This window comes from Triticum aestivum, chromosome 7D (genome assembly GCF_018294505.1).
Source record: "Triticum aestivum cultivar Chinese Spring chromosome 7D, IWGSC CS RefSeq v2.1, whole genome shotgun sequence".
Lineage (NCBI taxonomy): Eukaryota > Viridiplantae > Streptophyta > Magnoliopsida > Poales > Poaceae > Triticum > Triticum aestivum.
In genome coordinates, this window is record NC_057814.1 from 103,519,295 (window position 1) to 103,544,073 (window position 24,779).

General features: G+C 44.2%; 2 protein-coding genes across 2 annotated transcripts; one reads left to right on the forward strand and one right to left on the reverse strand.

Moving 5' to 3' along the window:
* Nucleotides 1–13,846: 13,846 nt before the first annotated feature.
* On the reverse strand, nt 13,847–15,429 carry LOC123166658 (NAC domain-containing protein 26). Its single transcript, XM_044584462.1, has 2 exons — nt 14,835–15,429; nt 13,847–14,724 (listed from the first exon to the last, which is right to left on the reverse strand). The coding sequence occupies exons 1-2, from the start codon at nt 15,330–15,332 to the stop codon at nt 14,152–14,154; spliced, it is 1,071 nt and encodes a 356-aa protein (XP_044440397.1). The 5' UTR covers nt 15,333–15,429; the 3' UTR covers nt 13,847–14,151.
* Nucleotides 15,430–22,631: 7,202 nt separating this feature from the next.
* LOC123167853 (putative RING-H2 finger protein ATL49) lies at nt 22,632–24,481 on the forward strand. The gene has a single exon (XM_044585716.1). It carries the CDS (start codon nt 22,937–22,939, stop codon nt 24,233–24,235), a length of 1,299 nt encoding a protein of 432 aa, XP_044441651.1. The 5' UTR covers nt 22,632–22,936; the 3' UTR covers nt 24,236–24,481.
* The last annotated feature ends 298 nt before the right edge of the window (nt 24,482–24,779 follow it).

Below are 24,779 nucleotides of genomic sequence, written 5' to 3' on the forward strand. Positions count from 1 at the left end.
GAGAAGAATGGATGCTCTTGTTTGCTGTGCTCACGCCATTGGCACACACATGTGTGAGCTCATTTGTGGAAGAGGAGACAACAGAAGAGAAGAGAAGAGTGCTCTTGTTTGGTGTACCTGTGCTCATGGCGGCATGGACATACATATGTGTGAGCTCATTTGTAGAAGTTTGGGACATGGTATCAACTATCAGTTTTGCTAAGTCTCACCCGACTGAGGCTTCACTGATTTTGCATGAAGATTCGTACAAAAATTTCTTTTTAGTTTTTTTCTTTTTTTTCTTCTTCTATACTATATCACTGGTTAAGTCTCGGTCGACTGAAACTTAACCACATCCATCGAATATGTGCATGTGAGTAAATAACCAAAAATTATCATAACTGGGGCAACTGTCGCAAAAAAAATACACCATCATAATTCAGAGCGTCTACAGCCGGACGCCCAAACCTGCATCATACGCCCGGACGGACGGCCCGGTCAGTGACAAATCACAAAAGAGCAACTCAGACGGGCGCCTCAAACGGGCATCAAACGCCCGGGCTGACTGGCACCCCTCATATCCAGCCCAAATATGGGGCGAATATGGGGAGGCCTGGGCGCGTCTGGCACATCGGACTGACGACCAGATCCCACACGAAAACACTTCGAAACCCGGCGGTCCGAAGCTCGTCTCCTCCGTCACCGCGTGGCGCCGCTCCGACAGGCCGCGTAGTTCTCTAGCCCAGCTATTTAAGCCGACCGCCGGCACCGAAACCTTACCCATCCACATCCACCCTCCCCCCCACCCCCGCGTCCGCCGCCGCGGTCACTTTCCACTCGCCGTCCACCACAAGTAGTAGCCATGCCCCCACGCTGCCGAGTAAGGAGCTACCCGTATCTAACGTCGGAGTGTTGGATGCAGCTCCTTGAACAGATCCAGAAAACACGCGAAGCCCGGATCGCCGTGGGGCTGCCTCCTGCACGCACTAGTGCAGAACCGGGCTTTAGTCCTGGTTCGTAAAGGCCTTTAGTGCCGGTTCCGTAACCGGCACTAAAGGGTGGGGACTAAGGGTCCCCCCTTTAGTACCGGTTCGGTACGAACCGGCGCTAACGTGCCACCACGTGGCATGAGCCAGGCCCGGGTGCGTGTAGGACGTTAGTACCGGTTGGTAACACCAACCGGTACTAAATGTTTGGGGGTGTTTTGGTTTTATTTTTTATTTTTCCTTTAATTTTGTGCTTTCAATTTAATTTAGTGATTGTTTTACATTATAATGAGTTGTTAAATCATTAGGTGAAAGTACCGCAGATTAGTTTCGACTGGATGCATGTGGATCCTAGCTAAGTGATCAAGTATATGCCATATCCATATTATACTTGAGGTGATCAAGTATAATATGGATATGGCATGCATATAGGTGATCAAGTATAATATGGATATGACATGCATATACTTGATCACTTAGCTAGGATCCATCCAGCTGAAACTAATCTGCGGTTTCTTTCATAAATGATATAATAACTCATCATCATCATCATCATCATCATCATCATCATCATATTAATATAAAAACTCTTGCATCATATCATCAACAACAGTATACTAGCTAGCTAAAAATCATCATAGTCGTCATTACCACTATTTAATCATCATAGTCATTATCGCTATCTAATCACCACCAACACTAGCTTAAAGAAGTAACATTCACTTGTACCAGAAGTAAAGATATCATCGAGTTCAACATGGTCATGATATTATAAGCGTTCATAACACCACAAAAGCAAATCACTCTTTGAGATTAAATTCAGGACGAAGAACACGGACATGAGAGGACAAGTACTAAGAGCATGAACTAGCTAAATCACTCCTGCTGCTCTCTCTCAGGTAAAATAGCATAGAACATGTATAGCTCTCCTGATTCATCATACTAGAGCATGCAGATGAACCTGTCTCCTGATCGTGGGCTGCGCTTCTGATTGCTGCCCCCTAGTACTTCTCTGGGATCGTTAACAATTTTGCTCCAATCTTTCACTATTAAGCGTTCATCGCTTTTAAAAATCCTGAATGCACTCATGTGCAATGTAGGATATCTTGGTCGTAAGCTAACCATTGGCATGCGACCTTTAGTCTCGATCCACTGAGGCACAACTGTCATCGGGAGTCCCTGTTGAAGAACATCGTATAGTAATTAATATACTTAGCAATGAAAGTTTAGCTTCAAAAATAATGTATGCAAAAGATGCGCTGAGGACAAATAGTAAAAATCTTACCATCTTTCCTAAATAGATGTGACCGTAGTTCAATACGATCACTATTGGTCGCACGTTTTGAGTACTAACATTTCGAAGTGCAGGAAGAAAATTTGTCTTGACAGTATGAAGATCCTCAAGCCATGAAACATAATGACTTATCTCCTCGCAGTTTAGTTCAGCTCCGGGACAGTATTAGGTCCTGTCTACCAAGCGTCGGACATGTTTGCTTGAATGGAAATAAGCTGTCAATAGAAATTAGTTGTCAACTATTTTTGAATAAACAATATCAAAGACATAAATATGGTTGAGAAACTCACATAATGGTAGAACTGGAGGCGTCTGCACATCGACCCAGATGTCTCTATTACCTTCAATATCATCTTCCGGACGAATATCAAAGGTGATAACCATATCAGGCTCAAATGCATAAGCCTTGCATAGTGCTTGCCAAGTTTTGCATTCAAAATAGGTGTATGTGTCTGCATTGTATAATTTGACGTTGAAAGTATAACCATGCTCGGTCTTCAGGTAAACTCTCTTTACCTCCATAGTTTTCATAGCACTGAAACCTATCTTATCCAAGAGAACAATTCTTGGATGGCAGGGGATGCGCTAGTAGAATAGTGAAAATTTAAAATTATAAGTTGAAACAAATGAAGCATATATAAGTCATGCTTAATTACGAAAAAAGACTTGTCGTTGTGACTTACTGTATCCACTTCGAAGGTCTCATCCAGCTTGATGCTGAAGCGCCTATTATCAACAAGGAAATTTCTGTCGCACAGGCCGCGCTGGTCTTCGCAGTATTCGCACATAATGAAATCTTTTTCGTCGTCAGACGACATTTCCTATGTTCATATAGGCGAAACATTAAACACTTACTAGTTCTATTAATTCAACTAGTTCAACTAAGAATTTCCTAAAAAATAAACTATTTATATTAATTCAACTAGTTCAAATAATCTCATATACCTAAATTTTCTTACTAAAAATAAACTAGTTCTATTAATTCAACTAATTCAACTAAGAATTTACTAAAAATAAACTAGTTCTATTAATTTTCTTACTAAAATATATAAAGTAGCTATATATAGTAATATTTTAATTAGATCATCAAATCTCATATACCTAAATTTTCTTACTAAAAATAAACTAGTTCTATTAATTCAACTAATTCAACTAAGAATTTACTAAAAATAAACTAGTTCTATTAATTTTCTTACTAAAATATATAAAGTAGCTATATATAGTAATATTTTAATTAGATCATCAAATCTCATATACCTAAATTTTCTTACTAAAAATAAACTAGTTCTATTAATTCAACTAGTTCAACTAAACATTTACTAAAAATAAACTAGTTATATTAATTCAACTAGTTCAAATAATCTCATATACCTAAATTTTCTTACTAAAAAACTAGTTCTATTAATTTTCTTACTAAAAATAAACTAGTTATAATTAATTCAACTAGTTCAAATCTCATATACCTAATTAATATCTAGCTAATTCATCTAACAATTGACATTAATATTTAACAACTTTTCTATCTAATTCATCTAACATTAACATTCTAACATTCTTCTCTACGTAATTCATCTAATTCGATCATCTAATTAACAATTTGACATGCATTAACCTAAACAAAAAAAAATGAAAATAAGTAAAAAAATATGTGTGTGTGTGTGTGTGTGTCTGTGTGTGTATGTGTGTGTACGAGCGGGGGGCGGCGGCGTACGGGCGGCGGCGCGAGACGGCGCGACGACGGGCGGCGGGCCGGGGGCGACGGCGCGATCGAGACGGCGACGTACGGGGCGGCGGCGCGAGACGGCGACGACGGGCGACGGCACGCGGCGGGGTGCGGCGAGGGCGGCGCGCGATGGGCGACGGTGCGGCGGCGGCGGCGATGTCGCGCAAAGCAGTTGAAGAAGAAGTGGTGGTCGATGAAACTGAATTTTTCGTAAGTGCCATATATATAGGAGGGTCTTTTAGTACCGGTTGGAGCCACCAACCGGTACTAAAGGCCAATTTTGGCCAGGTCAAGCGGCGGGAAACGGCCCCCTTTAGTACCGGTTCTGGGCTCCAACCGGTACCAAAGGCCCACCTATTAGTACCGGTTGGAGCCACCAACCGGTACTAAAGGCTGTGCGCTGCCACCCGCGGTGCACAATGTTTAGTCACACCTCGCCGAGCGAAGGGCAGCCGCGACTGGTTTATAAACCCAGCCGCGACTACTCCTTCGAACTCCTCTATATAGCAGGCTTCTGGGCCTAACTATCGCGCGCTGCCTTGTGAGCCTGCTGGCCCTTCTGGGCCTGAATTTGCACACCCGAGGTCTGGCAGGCCCACTGGGCAGCGCCCCTACAATTTTTTATACAGTTTTTTCTTTTCTGCATTATTTATTTTCTTCTATTTATTTCTGAGTAATTTTTTATATAGTTTTTTTCTTTTCTGCTTTATTTATTTATTTATTTCTGAGTAATTTTTTATATAGTTTTGAATGCTGCATACTGAAGCAAAAAAAGTCTGGAGTTCAAATAATTTAAAAAAAATGAAGTGCCCATGTAACAGATGAGTTCTCGTTCGAAACCCTGATACTCCGAAAGATATTGTTCAGTTTGTACACGAAGTGCGTCCAGTTTTTGCCGTGACCCTCTCTACTCTTTTGCACATGCTATGCGGGTGAAATGATGATACCATGCCAAGTTTCAACATTTTCAGAGTTTATTTTGTAGTGATTTTCAATTTCACGTTCATTTAGCTCTCTAAACAAATCGGTAAATGACTGAAGTACAGCAAATGATGTCAGAACGTGTTGAAAATTGATGACGTCGCTTTGAATGTTGCATACGGAACGCAAAAAAAGTCCGGAGTTCAAATAAGTTTTAAAAAAATGAAGTGCCTGTGTAACAGATGAGTTCTCGTCCGAAACCCTGATACTCCGAAAGAGATTGTCCAGTTTGTACACGAAGTGCGTCCAGTTTTTGCCGTGACCCTCTCTACTCTTTTGCACATGCTATGCGGGTGAAATGATGATACCATGCCAAGTTTCAACATTTTCAGAGTTCATTTTGTAGTGATTTTCAATTTCACGGTCATTTAGCTCTCTAAACAGATCGGTAAATGACTGAAATACAGCAAATGATGTCAGAACGTGTTGGAAATTGATGACATCGCTTTGAATACTGCATACTGAACGCAAAAATAGTCTGAAGTTCAAATAAGTTTAAAAAACATTGATTATACATGTGAGGGCGTAAACATGTAAAAATATACATCAAAAATACATTGATTATCAATGATCTTTTTGTGTACAATCTGAATTGTCAACATGAGTCCTCAACGGTTTAGAAACCGGTGAAGACTCATATTGCGACCACAAATTCTACACATAGAGTTCAATGAAGACCAAGTGCTTGTGATAGTTTGAAAAGTAACATATTTAAGGTGGTAAAAATCCTGCTAGGGGAGCGAGGTGGGACTAAAAACAGCCTCTGCTACAACCTCTTTACTACCGGTTCATGCCACAAACCGATACTAAAGGGGCTGGCCTGGCCCCTGCCTCTTTAGTACCGGTTTGTGGCATGAACCGGTACTAAAGGTTCGTTCCGAACCGGTACTAAAGATCTCCTCCCGCCTAGCCGTTGGAACCGGCACTAATTGACAGGCGGATGTCGATGAGATGCTCGCGTATATGGATGAGTATGGGGAGCCGGAGCCGTACTACGTGTCCATCCACCCGGTGCCCAACATTGATGTCGTGGACATCTCCGACGACGATGCGTAGAGGCTGGCGCGATGGTAATACGTAGAATTTCTTTTGCATGGTTTGTATGGATATAGGGGATGAACTGTGAGGTACTCAGATGCATGGCACCAAGTGTGAGGTGTGATTGACCAGTGCCCGCAGACACGCCCGGTCGCGTTCGCGGGCATTTGTGGGGGGGGGGGCAGATTTGCCAAGTCTGGATATAGATGCCCTCGGAGGCCTAACAAAAAGCTATAACTTTTATGGTAATTTTTTGCAAAGAATCGCCACTTCCCATTGGTGACCGATTCATTCGATGACGCGGTTATGATCGGGCAGGCCCACATGTTGGCACAATAGTCAACTCCATTACGTTTGACCGGCACAATGGACATTATGGCATGTGGGACCCGCATGTCCGTGTCAATAAAAAAATCACCAATCTCATTCTCTCTCTCCCTCTTCGGTCCGCATGACCCCTCTCCCTGCCTGATACACACTGCCGCCGCCATCCTCATGTGCTCGCGTGCGCGCCAACCATGCCACAAGCTGACACCACCCGCGATAGGCGACCGCTAAAGCTCGGGCGTGCCCCATCCCCTCTTCTTCCCCGAGCTCCTCTTCTTCGGCCATGTGGTACCCGCAGCCTCCGCTGCCCCGCCTACAGCTCCAGCTACCTGCGCGGATGCTCCCTTCCTCCTCATGTGTCGGCTGCGCCGTAGACGCAACCTCAACCCATCACAACATCAGACTACTCACACTAGGAGTAACTTGAGCAGTAACATAAGGTCCAACTCAGCAAATTTGCTTATGTGGCGATGATTTAATGGGAAGAGAGATAGATTGAGTAACATAGCTAGTTACTCATACTATGAGTAACATCACACATACCAAGACAAGATGCATCTACAAGTTAATAAATAAAATATTGCATGACACCACACATATGTTACTTTCCACTATGAAGGTAGTAACATATGCATGTTACTAGTCAAAGTTACTCCCCACGGTGAGTAGTCTCACTGAAAAGACCCGCTCACCACCCTGACCCACGTTCTATGGGCCGCGCGTTGCCAGCTCGGCTGCATCACAACATCATAGAAAAACTATGACACCCCTACCAGCCAGCACTACACCACCAAGCACACGACAAGGAGCATAGGGAGGGACACCAGGGACACTATCCGAGTCTCCATCCTCCCGTCTTACTTCGACCAACTTCGGCCTGTTGACCTTAACCTGTAGAGGCGGTTCCAAACACGTACTATATATAACCCGAAGTCGGTGGCGAGTAGGTTGGAAGAGTTCCTGCAAACCAAAGTGAGGGGAAGCACAGTGAGTCTCCTTCCTCCTGCCTTACCATGACTTAACCCAATCCGTCGATTTATAACACTTAAAGAAAGTCCCAAACACAATGTGTAGAGGACTCTCCAGTCGGCTATGTGGAGGGCAGTGAAATCTAACCTGCTTCGTTAGAGCATCTACAAGCGGATTTGGCAAATCCAGCCCCTTAAACATCCGCGGACGCGACCGTGGACATTGATTAGTCACACTTCAAAAAATGCATTCTACATCCGGATATCTCAAATTAAAAACCTCAAGTCCATATTATCACATGCAATGCAACGATCTTTGAGTGGAGCTTCGTCTGGTTCTGATCCCGCTCGTCCGACTCCGCCGTGGCCATGTCCAGCGGCCGGTTGCGCCCCTCAGCGTGTTGGTCCGGTCGCCGACAAGGTAGAGTAGGGCATGGAACTCAAGGCGCCACCGTCTCCCATGCCCTACTCTTCCTCGTCGGAGCCCGGAACCCATTGGGTGTCGGTGGCCATCAGATCAATGATGGATCCGTCCTGGGAAGAGCCGGCGACATCCACCACGACGCGGTTGCGGTGCTCGGACTGGTGCACCGTACGGGGGCGCCAGAGAATGCGACTCCGCCTCGCCGACATCCACCGTGGAGAGCGTTGTTGCCGCGTCCCGCGCCCGCTGCCACGCATGGCAAGCACGCCTCGCCATGTTTTGCGTCGGACGATGCCCATGGTGCGTCCATGACCTTGGCGCGCTAACGAAGGGGTTGCGCGTCCGCCACCCCGTTCGGACTCCAGACGGACTGCACCGCCTCCGGTGAGACAGCGATGGCTGCCCTAGCACTGGATCCATGTGCCATTTGGGCGGACGCAATGGATTCCCGGCGAAAGGAGTCTGAGTGTTGCCGTGCACGGGCGTCCTCCTAGGCGCGGCGGAGCGCAAGCCGGATGGCCATCTCCTCGTCGGGGCCGCGTGGAATGAGCTCGGGGTCGACGGATCTGGAGGTGAAGGACTCAGATCCGCTACCTGCCATGCAGGAGACGGGCTTGGGGGCGAACGGGAGTGGAGTGAAGTGACTAGGATTTGATTCGGCGAGCGGATGTGGAGGAATATATGTGGGGTCAGGTGGTGGGCCAACGTGGGCCGGGTTCAGCATGGCGAATGTGCCCGGGCGTCCCATATCCGTCCCATATTTGGGCTGGATATGAAGGGTGTCGGTCAGCCTGGTTGTTTGAGGTCCGTTTGAGGCGCCCATTTAGGTCAAAATTTTGTGACCGGACAATGACCGGGCGGTCCGTCTAAACGTATGAGACGAGTTTGAAATGTCTGATTGTGATTGTAGATGCTCTTAGTTCATCATCTCACCAACGCAAAGCATGGAGTCTTAATGGAGAGGGCATAATTAAAAGGAACCGTCGTCACTCTATTTTTCACACAAGATAACAGTAGCTGATACAAACATACATTGCACCCTCGATACTGTGGTCCTTTATACGACGTCAGCTCGAATTTGGTGTCGTTGGGCGACGGGGAGATCGTGCGCAAGGCAGGACCGAACAAACGGAAAGCCGCAAAGTGAACCGGCCAGAACAGTCGGAACGGAGTTAATTGCACATAAGTATCACAATTGAAGCATCACATGCACATTATTTTTTTACCTTTTCATTTTAGTTTTTTCTTCTCCTATTTTATGTTTGTCTTTGTTTCAATTTTTTCCTTTCATTATTTCTTTTTCTTTATCTTCTTTCTTTTCCATTTATGGAAACATCTTTCAAATTCATGCACATTTTCTGAATAATGAAAAAATCAAAATAATAAACATTATTTGAAATCATGGTCCTTTTTTAAAATTAGTGAACATTTTCTGAAACCATGAACATTTTTGGAATTAAAAGATCATCATTTGAGATTTGGCAACAATTTTCGGAATTCATGAACATGTTTTTATTTTTGGTGAACATTTCTTGAACGCGTGAACATTTTTTGAATCGATGAACTTTTTTTGAAACTAGCAACGTGGCCTGCTCAATGCCCGGGCTAGAACTTTAGCATGTTTAATACTGAAAACATCTTATTTAATTTGTGTAAACAAAAATTGGAACCAAATGTGATGATGTTTATAAATATAAGTATTTTTGTAAATATAGTTTTGTCTTAGGCATGTATGTTTTTCTCATTGAATATATTTCTTATACATTTATCATTTACCTGCTTGTCGGGCATGCCATAATAAATGTACTTTTTATGATGAGTCACATTCAATTTATATCTTGTATAATTTTTTTGATAGTTTTATCATGTTTCTATTTTCAATTTATTCCTGAAATACAAATTTAGTAGTTCTTATTGTTTATGTGTAGGCGCATATGTATATTTTCTAACATCATGTAAGAATGACATGTTAATTTTGTAGTTGGAGTGATGAATGTACCTGTAATATTTTTCACTTCGGTGGGCATTACCTCGAACACGCGCGCCAGTTAAGTGCGAAACGAAAAAAAATGCAGGCCTCGGTGGGCCGGCCCAGCGCTTCAGCAATCGTATAAGAAAGGGAACGCCTGTATTCGAACGCGGACTGGGCTGTGGCGTGTTGGTTAGCGAGTGGCGGAAAATTTCAAACCAGTCCAGAGTCGGTGATGGAAATTGCGAACAAAAAAGAAAGCCTCTCATGAAGCCTTTTTCCCGCAAAAAATTTGGGCATTTTTGTGATTACATATAACGTAAGGGGGTTTTCTGCAAAAAACATGCCATGTCGGCACCTGATGGGCAGGCTCCGCCGGTCAGATGCACCGTCAATACGTGTTTATACGCAATTTAGACCTATTTGTAAAAACCTAAAGCAATGTTGGTACTGACACGCAAAAATTAGTAATCATGGTACCAATCTGCATGTGATGCCCTAATTATGGTACTTCTGTGCAATTAACTCGTCGAAATGTGAATGTTACAAAACGCAAGCATATTCACGACAAATGACCTCAGCCATCAGAACTGGACACAAAACACGGTGGCATGCATTTGTCTAACAAAACAACGCAATAACAACTCCGTTAGCCAGCTTAGCATCAATGGCATACAGCACAAGGGTGGATTCCATTGCACATACACCGGGTGGTCATTTAAATGGATGCCACCCGTATCATGCGCCGATTAGGAGGCAATGTACATAACAAACATCTACTGACTGCTCGGGTCAACCGAATACTATTCCGAGGTCGAGCCATTCATCGGCTTTGCATGGATGACACGGAAGAAGGGAGAAAAACGAAATGCAACCTGAAGATATGTGGACTATTCGAATTTTTTCCTGAGTCACACATGACTGTCCTGCTGAAGCCAGGCTTAGAGCAGAACACTGTGGTTTCATGGCCAAACACCGGAAAGCACAACCCATGAAGATGGTGTTTTTTTTCCTGAGCCACACATGGTTGTCTTGCTAAAGCGCAGCCAAGCCTCTGCTCGGCTAGGAGCCTTGTAGGACGGAAGCAGACCGAAAGCAAGGAAAGAACCAAATCATGAACAAAAGTATAGGTCAATACAAGGCTCCTATCATGAACTGCTACAATTTTAGTGGATCATAGACACAAAAACGGAGAGATGAGGTCCTTCTCTCTCATTATAATCATAAACTCAGGAGTATTTTGTTCGCACTGTTCGCAAGCACGAGTTCCACTAAAATTGACTCCCGGGTGCATCGTAATCATAAAGAAAACGAGGCTACCTCCTTTTCTAAAAAAAGTGTTAGTGATATTCTTGACGATAGAACAAGGTCGACGAGGAGTGACCGATCGAGGGAACGAACGAGGAAGACCGATCTAAAATAAATAGAGTTTCCGACGTTAGGAGGAATTCCCTTTAATAGCTAAGCATGATTTCAAAGGATCGGTACCTTTGGAATGGGTACCTTGCTGATCGGTACCTCTGGAAATCGGTACCTGGTATTTGCGCCCCTGGAGACTGGACTCGTAGGGGGTAAGATTCGCATGTCTTCCTCTGTTGTAAAGGGGCCACCCTTAGAGGTGGGTTCCCTTTACGCATGAGGCCTGTTAGTGCGTGTCTCAATCCCTTGAGACATGCTAATTGGTCGAAGTCGACCATCCAGCATATGCCTCTTTTGTATGGAAGATCATTACCATTGGCATCATGGGGGGTGAAGCTTTTGTAGGAAATATATCATGGGACGGTAAATGCAAGGCTAGTAATTGCTCGAATCAGCCGGATATTCCTCGACGAAACAATCATTCACTTGTTCGCATGGGCGACATGGAGACATTAAGTCCAAAGCCACCAAAAAAATGAAGGAAAGAGGTAGGCCCAAAGGCCAAGAGGTAAGAAAATGATTGCATAATTTTAAAATATGTTTTGTAAAATGTTTGTGACATTTAACAATCTGGTTTAAAAAATGTTCGCGACATTTTTATAAAACATTTAAACAATGTAAAGAATGTTCCGCACATTTTTATAAACAATTTAAATAACTTAAATATATTTTATTGGAAAATATAAAAAATCAAAAGTTTTTTGTCACATTTTAAAAATGGTTTAAATTTAATCAATGTTCGCGTGTATTTTTCAAATGCTCACGGCAGTTCTGAAAAATGTATAACATATATTAAAAAATGTTCAAAGTGCACTCAGGAAAGTTTCAAGGTGTGTCTAGAACATGTTCTACATATATTAAAAAAATGATCAGCGTCTTTCCAAAAAAATTCAACGTGTATTTGAATTTTTTTCAACATTTATTCAGAAAAAAGCAAACGTGTATTTGAAAAAATGTTCATCATGTATTTGGCAAATGTCAATGTGTATCAGAAAATATTCCGTGTGTTAACGAGAACCGTAAAACTTATATTGAAAAAGCTGACTGTATATGAAAAAAGAATAAGAAAAACGCAAAAGAAAAAAACTGTTATATACACACAGAAATAAAGAAGAAGAAAAACGCAAGTGAACTTCTAAAATTGGTCGTGCCCGAATGGAAGCACACCCAATGACAGCACGAGCTGGATCAATCTCGTGTCGTGCTGGAGCCATGTGCGGTATGCACATTTAGCAACACCAAAAATATCGAATAAAAAAACTTCTAAAATTCGTCCAAACAGATCCATAGAAGTTTCCTATAAGCTCTTCGTTACGTTGGGCTCGCCCATTAGCTGCAGCGCTAAAGGCGTGATGGAAGACATACCGTTTGCGGTTGAGGCAAGTCGTCGCCCAAACGCATAGGGCGTGCGCAACTCAACCGACATGTTGTCGCTAGTACTGTACTGAGCCGATTGATTTATTTTTGTACACTATAATGTTTCTAGGCGGTTTTCTTCAACAAAATGAGCTGCAGTAGGAAATTTTTAGACATTATAAAATTAAAATGTGTTATTTTAACTTCTGTTAACTTTCTTTTTATTTAAACACGTAATTTACAAATTTTCTGCAACATTTTTTTTGTAAACATGAATAATTTTAAAACTTTGTGAACATTTTTTGAAAAGAACGAATATTATTTAATTGTTTTGTGAACATTTTGTTCAAAATTGAGCACTTACTTAATATATTTTTTAAACACATGAAAATTTATTTAAACGTGAATGTTTTTCTTTAAAATATATATTTCAAACTTGAAGATTTTTTTAAAAGGTTTTTCAAATAAAAAAGAAAAGGTAAAGCTAAAATCGATAGAGAAAAAAATAGAAAAAAACTAAAAGTAAATTAAATAGACATGAATCGAAGAAAAGCAGAGTAGTTAATTGGGTTGGACCTAGGTTTACTCAACACTTTGAACCAGTATGCATCAAATGGGATTGTGTGCGAGCGTATCCGTGTACATGTGACAACATAGTTGCAGGGCTAGTAATAGCCACTCTTTGGCTCCTCTGGTTCGACATAAACTGGGTTCCAATGGTTCCCGCAAATTATTTTTCAACTAGTCATGTGGACATGCCGGACATCATGTATCCTCAAGAGAAAAAAAATACTCACACATTATCCTTGATGCTCTGCTTCCTGTCGAGGAAACCTCATGAAAGAAGGTGAGATGTTAGAATAGATGGATTTGAAATTGAAATTGTATTGCATAATCGAATGCAATACAAGAAATCATAAATCAAATCAAATTGCAACAAGGTCAATGTATACATCCGGATTTTGAACTAGTTAGCATTAGCATTTCAACGCATTTGGGCCATCTTATTCTCATCAATCAACACAACTAAAATTTACATATTTTGCAACATCAGTGATATTCAATCACTCATATTCGAGGAGTTAGCATCATGTCGACGCAATCTCTTCGAGCTCACATGGTTAGAATGTGTGTGCACGTGTTATAGGGCGTGTTTTTCGCGCGTGCATTTGTGTGTGTGTGTGTGTGTGTGTGTGTGTGTGTGTGTTAGCATTTGCATCAGTATTGTATTTCTATCTTTTTATCTAATGCATTTGTTAAATTTCCAATGTGGAAGTAAGGGTTCATATGGTGGATGGAAATCCCACTAGGTTGGTGCATGACCGAAATTCATTTCCAAATAAAATACACATATGTAATACACAATAATACATTTAGTCAAATATTCAGAATTAAATAAAATAGTTTATTGCACATAGGTTTAATACATGCATGATGTACACACTGCTAGGTAGTTTGGAACACATGCAAATGTAGCTAGGTATACACCGGTGGGTGGCATATACAAGCCAGTACACATACACACAATACTAGCACAAGAAAGAGGCAAAGCCAAGCCAAGCAATGCATACAAGCTCTCTTCTCACACACACAAATAAAATGCGGTGCAAACCAATATATATAGGTGGTGGTATATATCAATCGATCTTCTGATGCTATATATATTAGTACTTGGATCATCTGATTATCAGTACTTCCACATGCCATCCGTACCCATGTTCACTGACGAGATCTCATCAGCAGTTGTTGCAACGTCGTTGCTACTCAACCTTGCCAAAGTGTCCTCCTGCGACACTATGGATGACGGCCCGCTCCCAGGCTCGACCCCGATCATGAGGCCCTCATCTGCACCTATCTGCATCTGCATCGGCATTTGAATCATGTGTTGTTGTTGTTGTTGCTGCTGGCGGGGGTCATGGTGGTAGAACGACACCAACGGTCGTGGTGGGGTAGCCATATTCTGGTAGTGGTGGTTCCCGAAGTAGTGGTCGTTCATCATCGGGAGCACCGCACTACCCATCATTGACGATCTGGCCCCAGCGTCATGCAGCTGGTACGAAGAAGATGCGGGCAGGGACGATGGGGGCACCAGCGATGATGATGCACCATAGCCCATGAAAGGAGGCAATGTACCGGATTCAAGGAATCCATGTTGCTCCTCTGCTCCCATGGACATTGGCATGGGAATGGCGTACGACGACATCACTACCTTCTTGAGTCCAGTGCTCTTATGGAATATCCTGCAAACCACATACTCCTCCTACCAACATACATAAACTAAATCAGTGCAAATCAACTATGTCCAGTAGCTAGCTAGTATGTACGGACGTGTTCCTGAATCATGAGTAATACTAGTGTGTGTTTAAATACCTTGGAAGATGCATTAATGGCTGTGGCGGTGGTGATGTCGGTGGGTAGACTAGGTGTTCCTTGTTTTCCACTCTCGAGCCTATACTCGTGCATGACCCAGTTGGTCTTGTCCCCCCTGGGCGCCCTACCCTTGTAAAAGACCAACGTCTTCTTCATGCCGATGAGACTTGTGGTCGCGTGGTGGAAGATCTCCTTGTCCTTTCCAGTGGCCTTCCAGTAGCCGGCGGTCGTGGCTCGGTTGGTCCGTATACCGGTGGGGTACTTGCGGTCCTTTTGGGAGAAGAAGTACCACTCCTTCTCCCCCATTTTCGCCTTCTCGGGGAGTTCCCACGGCTCGCATTTGTTTAGGTCCACCTCCCCGACCGCTATGGGGTCGAATGCTTTGTTCAACACCTTAGGGACTAGGTAGGAGGTGATGATCTCCACATCTGTCGGGTGAAACCTAAACCCCTGAGGGAACTTTAGTTGTTGCCGCTGAACTTGAAGGTGGTCTGCCATGGCGGAGGCTCTCTGGGAAATTGGTTCTAGGGTGGCGCAAGTATTGGGGGCAAGGATGGAGATTTGTGTAACTACAAAAGGAATTCAATGATGTCTAGAGATATGAGAGGAGATGCTTAAATAGAGTGAATGCTTCTGCTAGCAAGTCACTTGCTAGAGAAGCCTTGACGTTTTATGTGCTTTGTTTAATTTGTCCCTACTGAAAGTGGATGGATGGATGTTTAGATAGATAGATAGAGATAGCTCCCTCGCCTTTACAACTGTGTGTTGTTTATCTTGCTACGGGGCCATGCCTAGGTGGTGACAAGTGCTAGGTTTCTCGAAACCTCTTCAAGCCATGTCATGCCAAATTGAACACCTTTGATTTTGTTCTCATTCTTGTTAATGTATGCATATGCATTCCTCATGCTCTGCTCGTCTCATCTTCATGGAAAGTGTGTGCTTTTGTTGTTGTTGCTTAGCTTTAGGGGCAGACCCAGAACAAAAATGACCCGTTGCCCACATATACACCATATACGGATGGATACCAAGCAATAATATGAATAGAATTAACACACTAGAATAATATAAAAAGGCGAGCAGTAAAATTGCTTACCAAAATGAACAAGCATAAAAGACTAGTTGATGGATAATCATTTGGTTAATATAATGGGCCAACATTATCTGAGGTCTTCGTATTTTTAAGAATCGTTTCCATAAATTCCCCTAAAATTTGTCGGTTGTTATATTAGCACAAGTGTGCAACGAATTACATTATTTCTGTTTGTAGATGCAAAAATAGAAACAACAAAATAGAACATATTGATTAAACTACATGTTTATGATGTTAAACTTAATGGACATTGGGTCTTACTATCATTGTGTGCGGAAAAGAATGATCCAACTAGAAGTGAATCAATCAAGAGAAGTGAAAAATCAAAGCAATTTGTTTCTTAGTTGTACTGCCCTTGAATGTAAGCCCTACAATTTAGAGAACAAGAATTGGGCAAAATCAAATAATTATAATAGCTTTAAATTTAGAAATCTTGGCCATACAATTTAGAAAGGTAATTAGACAAAATTAAGATACGCAAATGTCCTTTGAATAAACACCAACCTACAGGTCGTAGTAGCAATCTAGCGCAGTGGCAAGCGGTTGGCAATTGGCTCTGACTGAGCGGGTGATGCGGGTCTCTCACATTTTTACTGCTCAGCGTTTTACAATATTATTGTGTGTTAATTCTATGCATATTATTGCTTGGTATCCACCCATAGATGGTGTATATTTTGGCACCGGGTCATTTTTGTTCTAGGTCCACCCTGAAGCCAGGCAATAACAAAAGAAGCACAAATTTTCCATGTAGATGAGACGAGGAGAGCATGAGGGATGCATATGCATACATTAACAAGAATGAGAACAAAACCAAAGGTGTTCAATTTGGCATGACATGGCTTGGAGAGGTTCAAGAAACCTAGCACTTGTCACCACCTAGGCATGCCTCACATAGCAGGATAAACAACACACATCTGTAAAGACGATGGAGCTATATCTATCTATCTATATCTCTCGCTAAACATCCATCCATCCACTATCAGCAGGGACAAATTAAGCAAAGTCATATAACGCCAAAGCTTGTCTCGCAAGTGCCTTGCTAGTACAAGCAATCACTCCTATTTAAGCAACTCCTCTCATACTAGCGCACATGATAAAGACTACAGCAACGCACAGGAGGAGATTGATCTAGAGCTAGACTACACGCACCCTCCAATCGATCCAAAACCAGAGCTACTACTGCTAGTTGGGCCGCAGACCGCGCCTTGTGTCCAAATCCGAAGTATACCAGTGTCCAAGCCCATCTGAGCTATACATACATAATGCAAATGCAAATTCTACCTGGTTCCCGTGACACTGCCTAGCCCTACATGGATCCACCCCTGCTTGGCTTTGTGATGCAAAGTAAACAAATGTTTTTTTTGTGTATCTACCAATGTAAACATTCCATCATATGCATACAAATTATATATAGCCTTTGCAGGTGAAATCTGCTAGTTTACATACTCAATCCTACACCTTCATATACTATATATAGCCTATGCGGATTTGCACATGGTAGCCTATGCGAATTTACACAAAATCCGTGTGTGTTCTCTAAACAATGTGTGACAAGGAAAGAAGCATGAATGGATGATTTAGCATCTTGCGTATGTGGTGATGCCCACAAGTGTGAGTAACAATTATGTCAATCTCTCTCATGTGTCCTCCCATGAAAACAACATCGCTCGATTGATTCCGTCGGGCGAGGGGGTACATGCGCCAACTGTTTTTGAATACATGCATGCATGAACGGGGTCGTTAAGGTTCATGCTTTGTATACATGCGCGCACACCCACACATGCATGCATGCATTTACACAAACCCATGTCTGGCACATGTTCGCGGATATACATCTATTAGAGCAAGTACAGTAAGGTGACATAAGTAGGCTATAAGTACTAAAATATTATATCTTTGCTTAGTTGGAAGAGAGAGAAGATGAGAGAAAAGGAAAGCGGGCTGAAGAATAAGATCCAGCTATAGCACAAGACCCAAGACACTTTGTAAGATTATAAGGTGGGCCAACTTTTAGTAAAGTAGTACGTATTTAGAACTTACTATTGTACAAGCCAGCTATTAGGTTGGCTCTAGATGACGTGACAACTTGTCATAGCCGATTGTTGGCTATATTATTAACCATGCCTCTTACTTGTTTTTACCCACTTTCCGAAGTGTCGTGTGCATGTACACCAAGGTATGAAGAGCCCCGTATCATTAATGGCATCTCCAACATTACCCCTATAACGGACACTATATTTATCTGTGGATTGGTCCGAACCACTCCGTGAATAGTGATCTAGGAGCCGGCTAGCCAACCTTGTCCCCTAAACGTCTGCCTATGTTTTATTTTTCGAAGTCCGGAACACTAAAAAAAAATACTTAAATAGCATATGAAATCTTTAATGAGTGAAAATATTCAAATGCGATCGTAATATTCAAATAAAATAGTTCAAACTTGAATTAAACTCGCATGTATGTTATAGTTATCCCCTTTAACCACACACAAATTTTCAATCAAATATTCCTCGAGTTGCTTGATGCCAAAAAAAATTATGCATTTGGACAAACTCATCAAACGTGGCTAGATTCTGATGTGGGAGTTGGATAGGATCACCCATGTTGTCGAATTACTAACCTCTAGCAGCATTTTCACCCTCATCCTCCACGATCATGTTGTGCATGATCACACAACATGTCCACCTCCCACAAGGTCTCTGGATCCCATTGTTTAGCACGTCGACGAACAACTACAAAACAGTCTTGGAGCGCTCCAAATGCCCTCTCCACATCCTTTCTAGCTTCTTCTTATCTTTTGGCAAATAGAGCTCTATTCTGACCAATGGCTCAGAGGTGGTCTTGACAAAGGTTGCCACGGAGGGTAGTAGCCAATGTTGTACTCATGCCCATTGACAGTGTAGTTGCACGGAGGAGCTTGGCCTTTAGTCAACCTAGCAAACAATGGAGATCGCTGCAACACACTGATGTCATTGTGAGACCCAAGAATGCCAAATGCAGAGATCATGTGATACAACTGCTTCAAGAATGATTGTGGGCTTCTTAACATGATCTTGTCACCGCTTTCTCAATCTTCCCCATTCGGTTCCTTGGGCAGTGAACTCACAGTGGAAGACCGACGTTGTGCTAGCATTGGGAGAGCTAGAATACTAGGTGCTGGAGATCTAAGCCACATGAGCACTTGTTGGAGATCCACCATAGCTAGGTTGTGTGACATTAGATTTAACCTCAAGGTTGGGAGGCGACTAGGTTGGGGGATTGGAGTTTTAGGGACGAAAACGAGTGCAAGGAGACTGATTCTGAGAGGCAAAGGCACAAGTAAATCGGGCTGTGAGGGGAGGGCATGCATCGTACATGGGCCTAGGGTCATGCCTACACGTGTCAGGAATGTAAATTATTTAAAAAACATGTCATCACAATTTATAATCTGCAAGTGCACATAGTTTAGCTGAAGTTTTTCTGAAGAGTATCGATCTTACTGGGAGCACAATAAATGGTATGTGACTCTTGTAGAGGCTTACTTCAATGTATCTGCAAGTCAATTGTGGTCCAAAGCAAGAGCGGATGCGAGGCTTCAAATATTTCAAGTGTTTGCTGGCTAAAACTAAGAGTGCAAGAATAAAGTAAAAGAACAAGAGAGTAATGAAAATGATAAAATCAATAATAGGGGTAAGGCATTCTCGGGGAGTCTGGATTCACCATTAGTATGTGTCTAACATAATTATGTGAATGCATAATTGTAGGTTTCAATCACTAAGCCACCTCACATGTTTCTATAAGTGGGCGGAGCCAAGTACATATACTTGCATGTATGTACCAGCCAGCAGCCACATATCACATCTGCCATCACCGTTCCTCCCCACATTCAAGTTTCAGCAATAGTGATTAAGGGTCTCCCCGTGGATGTAGGTAAGGCGGTCTCTAGTAATCCTCCATCAAGAGGTCAGGGAAGGAAGGTGGTGGCTTTGTCACCACGGTACCTCTGCAAATGCACCACCACAATAATAGTAATATCCTTCATGTCCCTACAGGCAAGTGTTGAGTGGTCGACTTCACCCAACATTGTGAAGAACATTAACATAAACATACAAAATATAATTTTGTATCCTATTGGTATTCATCATCTAAACATACTAGGGTTACTCAATATCCCTGAGGCAGCTAGCCTAGGCAACTCAGCATACAGATGGATGATGGCATGAACCTCCATCCGTACCGTACACGCGACTCTCCACATAGGGCTCACATAGAGACTCCAAAATCCATATCGAGATTTCTATTCCACCTCTCTCCCCAATCCTATGTCAAACTGGACTTCCCCAGTAGAAAACGTATCCACGGGCGCAACAAAGCGCTCATCTCACTTGCTTGTTCTTGAGCACGCAAGGCGCTCAAGATGGTCATTATTGCTTAAAAACTAAAGGGCTAAAGCACTCTTCGGTTTACTTGGATATAGACAACAAGCATCATAGGGATAATAATGACAATCATGGATGAATGATTAATGATAAAGATAGGAATCCACTTAGGGTCTTAGTATTACAAAGATATGAATAGAGGGGTGATGATGGCTGCCACAGTCTCCTTGATTGGATTGATGGCGTGATGGAGCCCATCCGCCGATTCCCCCGCTAGGTCTCTTCGGAGGCTAGGGTACTTGGTTCTGGTGTGTGTTCTAATCTCTGTGTGCCCCCTCTTGTTGATCTGAAAGCACAAGGGCGAAGTAGTTGACCTGGGGGTGAGGGCACCGCTTGTTACGAGCGGGTGCGCTCATACCAGACATCGATTTTGCCTCTGAAAGCACTTGTGCGACTGCTTTTTCTCCCAATTGGTTGCTGCTTCATTTGGTACACTATTATCATGTTGATTAGCGTGATTTTTACCACATATTGATGTTATCTTTTTTTAATGCCTCAAATCTCTTTCTTCATTGGGATCCTGATAAAATCAGCCAAAAAGGGATTGCAAACGTGATAAATTTCAAAAAATCTTATGAATATGATGCAAAACAAGAAGTAAAAACTGATGCAAAATTGGACTCATAAAATTTTGGGCTGAATAAAAAAATTGGGTTGTAAATTTTTCATGACCCAATATCTTTTTATCTAAGTAAATGGGATGATTACTGAGCTTAGCACATCGGGCCATCAGAAATTCAGTGACGATATATTTGTCACTGAATATGGTAGGCCATGGCAGATTTGTCCCCATAAAATGTAACGTTTATCTTACATCACAAAAACACCATATCAATTATGATGAAGTAAACATCGATGAAGGTCCATGTTCTGTGACATGTCATGTGAGTGTCATCACTGGGAGGAATCGGTGACGTTGATTCTGTGAGTGACGCCCAAATAACGTCACAAATGGGTATTCAGTGATGTTTTAAGTTGTTCCATGACATTTTTTTGGCTTGTCATAGTAGCCCATATCTCTTGTAGTCTCGGGGGAATTTTCCGTCTGCACACTTGTGCCACGTGGTTTAGGGTTCATCTCTCGGGTGAGCCTGTGCTTACATGGTCCTTATCCTTGTGCCCATGGGGTCCCCAGGGGTGGCAACAGTCACATTGGGAAGGGGGCATTTATACTCACCATTCTTCCACCTCTAAACCTATTCCAATTTGAGCTGCTCAACTATTCCAACACCCTAAAAGCTCGATTCCTCTCAATCCTCCACTCAAACACCACCAAACATTGATGATTGAAAAATATTCACCCAATCTACACTTCCACCGAACCAATTTGTGATCCCCACACTTGTTCATCACTAGTTCTTGTTACTCTTGGAGATTTCAGACTCTTGGGTGGTAGGAGTCAAGCCCGAAAGCTTCCGTGCGTGCGTGATGTGCTCTGGAAAAGTTTGTAAAGGTCTGCTGGTCACCTTCAAGACCAATCACAAGTGAATTGAGGCTTGTCCGTTGGGTGACTCAAAGGGGGAATAGGGTGAGCCACTTGGTGGCATTCGGGAGCTTTGTCTCTCACACCTCTCTAACGGAGATTAGCACTCCCCCAAGAGTGTGAATTTTGGGGTACATCCGCGCCTCCAGCTTGTGTGGTTTATCCGTTTTGTACCTTTCATTGTGTTTGCTTGCTAGCTAGCTGGTTGATATTGCTTATCGTTAGTTCACTTGTCATATAGGTTATTCTTGTCATAGATTACATATCTAAAGAACTTACTTTATCAGCACTATTCCTAAAATTAGGAAGTTAAGCTAAAAATTTGTAGTTTTCTATCCCCCCCCCCCCCTCTAGTCAACCATTAGATCCTTTCATAAGTGTTCCATACATGTTTGACAACTAGGGCGGTATAAGAGCCTTAAGTTCCATAGCTTTGGGGGCAGAAGATCATTTTTCTCTCTCAAAAACACAAAGATGCATCTCGATGCGTTGATAGAAAAAATATAGTTACAATTTACAAGCCTTAAGACTAAGCCGAAACAATCAACCACTCAAGACAAGACCACAATCAACCCTAACATGACAAGCATTAAGCCATCCACACTCGATCAAAGATAAACCCACCCGCTGCGGAGGTAGACCTTTGCCACGAGCAAACGCCGTTTGAACGTCCGAGATTCTGATAGTACAAAAAATGGTCAAATCCGGGCAAACTTTCACGGGTTCAAATCACGGTAAACTTGAAACAAAAAGGTCAAAACAGGATTTTGGTCCCCGGTATTCAGGTTTCAGTACCGATGCAGCTTTGGTCGAAAAATAGCAAGCGATCTCCATATCACTGTGGCACATTACCCTCTGCAAATTCAGAATGGCTTTCCCAAGATAAAAATGGATCCGATCTCCAATGCGCGAGTGCTGCACAATAACGAGGCAATAAATACCGATCACCTCTCCCTTGCCCCCATTTACCTTCCGTCGCAGTGACTTCCACCACCGCACCATCCCGGCGGTCCACGGATCTCCTCCGAACACCTTAACCCACCGCCATTAATCACCATGTCCAGCATCTCGGGCACACACATCACGGCCACGGCATAGCCTACGCCTGCCTACCATGGACGCCTCGTCGTCGTCCACCCCCGCGGCGGCGGCGCCGCCGCCGCCCACGAACTCCGTGCTCGACACCATCCAGAACAAGCTGAGCCCGGGCGTGCTCCTCATCGTGGCCATCCTGGCCATGGTGTTCTTCATCTTCGGCCTGCTCAACCTGCTGGTGCAGAACATCCTCCGGCTGCGGCGCGCGCGGCGGCACCGCCTGCGCGTCGCCGCGGGCGACGTCGACGGCAGCAGCCCCACGGCGCTCCAGGGCCAGCTGCAGCAGCTGTTCCACCTCCACGACGCCGGGGTCGACCAGGCCTTCATCGACGCGCTCCCCGTCTTCGTCTACCGCGCCATCCTCGGCGCCCGCAAGGGCGGCGGCGACCCCTTCGACTGCGCCGTGTGCCTGTGCGAGTTCGCCATGGACGACGCGCTCCGGCTGCTGCCCACCTGCGGCCACGCCTTCCACGTGCCCTGCATCGACGCCTGGCTGCTCTCGCACTCCACCTGCCCGCTCTGCCGCGGCAGCGTCCTCGCCGCCGACCTCTCGCCCGCGTCCAGCCCGGTGGTGCTCGTCCTCGAGTCCGACGGCCGCGCCGACACGGCCGCGGAGGCGCTGGGTGGAAGGGACGACCATGAGAATGAGGCGTCTCCGAAGGCAGAGGAGGTCGTCGAGGTGAAGCTCGGCAAGCTCCGGTGCATGGACGGCAGCAATGGCGGTTCAGGGCATCTCGCCGCCGATCAAACCGCTGGCAGAGACGACCTTGGACGTAGGAGGTGCCTGTCCATGGGATCCTACGAGTACGTCATGGACGACCACGCCGCGCTCCGCGTCGCCATCAAGACGCCGGCCAAGAAGCGCCCGAGGTCGCGGCGCCGGCACGCGCTCTCAGAGTGCGACTTCGGGAGCGACGTCGCCAAGAGAGGGGCGTGGGAGGCGGCCGTGAAAGAGGCCGCCGCGCCGGAGCCCGCCGGAGCGCGTCGCGGCGACGACGCGAGGCTGAGCAACAAGGACAGCTTCTCCGTGTCCAAGATCTGGATGGTGCGCGGCGCCAAGAAGGAGGACGGCCGGGCACTGGCCGGCGCGAGGCGGTCCGTGTCGTTCCGGTGGCCGGCGATGGCCGAGGCGAGCAGGAACGAGGGCGCCGACGACCGGGAGCGCCGGGACGTGGAGTCGCAGTCAGGAAGCTTCGGCAGCAGCGGCGCCCCGTCCCTTGCGGAGGAGAAGCTGCCGCTCGCGCGGACGAGGACGGCGCCGCTCTGGGCCGCCGGCGGGTGGCAGGCGAACAGCAGCAGCGCTGGGAGCCATTCTTGAGCCGCATTTGATTTTTGCACATCTTCTTCTTGAAATTCAGTTTGCAATTTGAACGCAGAAGATGGATTTGTTTTTCCTTGTGCTATTCTTTTTTTCTTTTGCTTGTTCAGATTGATTGTAGTTACAGGAACTGCGTTGTTTTACGACTACGATCGAGGAATTGACGCACAGATAGCAGAGCAAAAACACATTCTTGCATGATTGTGACTTGAATTGTGAGAGAGGTCCAAAAAGTTTTGTGGAACATTCATATCATACATAATCTATAGTACTAATCTGCATTACAAGTACAATAGAATTGGAGCAACTTAGAAGCTACTCATGAGCAAAAGGAAGCACGGTTCTGAACTTTCTGACGATACAGTTTGCCAGTTTAATCAGATTTGACAGGTAAACTTCTGATGGTTAACCATTATTTTCGAGATTTGCCATGTCCCTACTGATTAACAAAATGGTTTCTGTCTCGCTGTCATAATTAGCATTCAATGGTGTCCTTGGTGGCGCGTTTGACTTGGAGAAAATCAGGTGCCTGCCGGTGCATGTG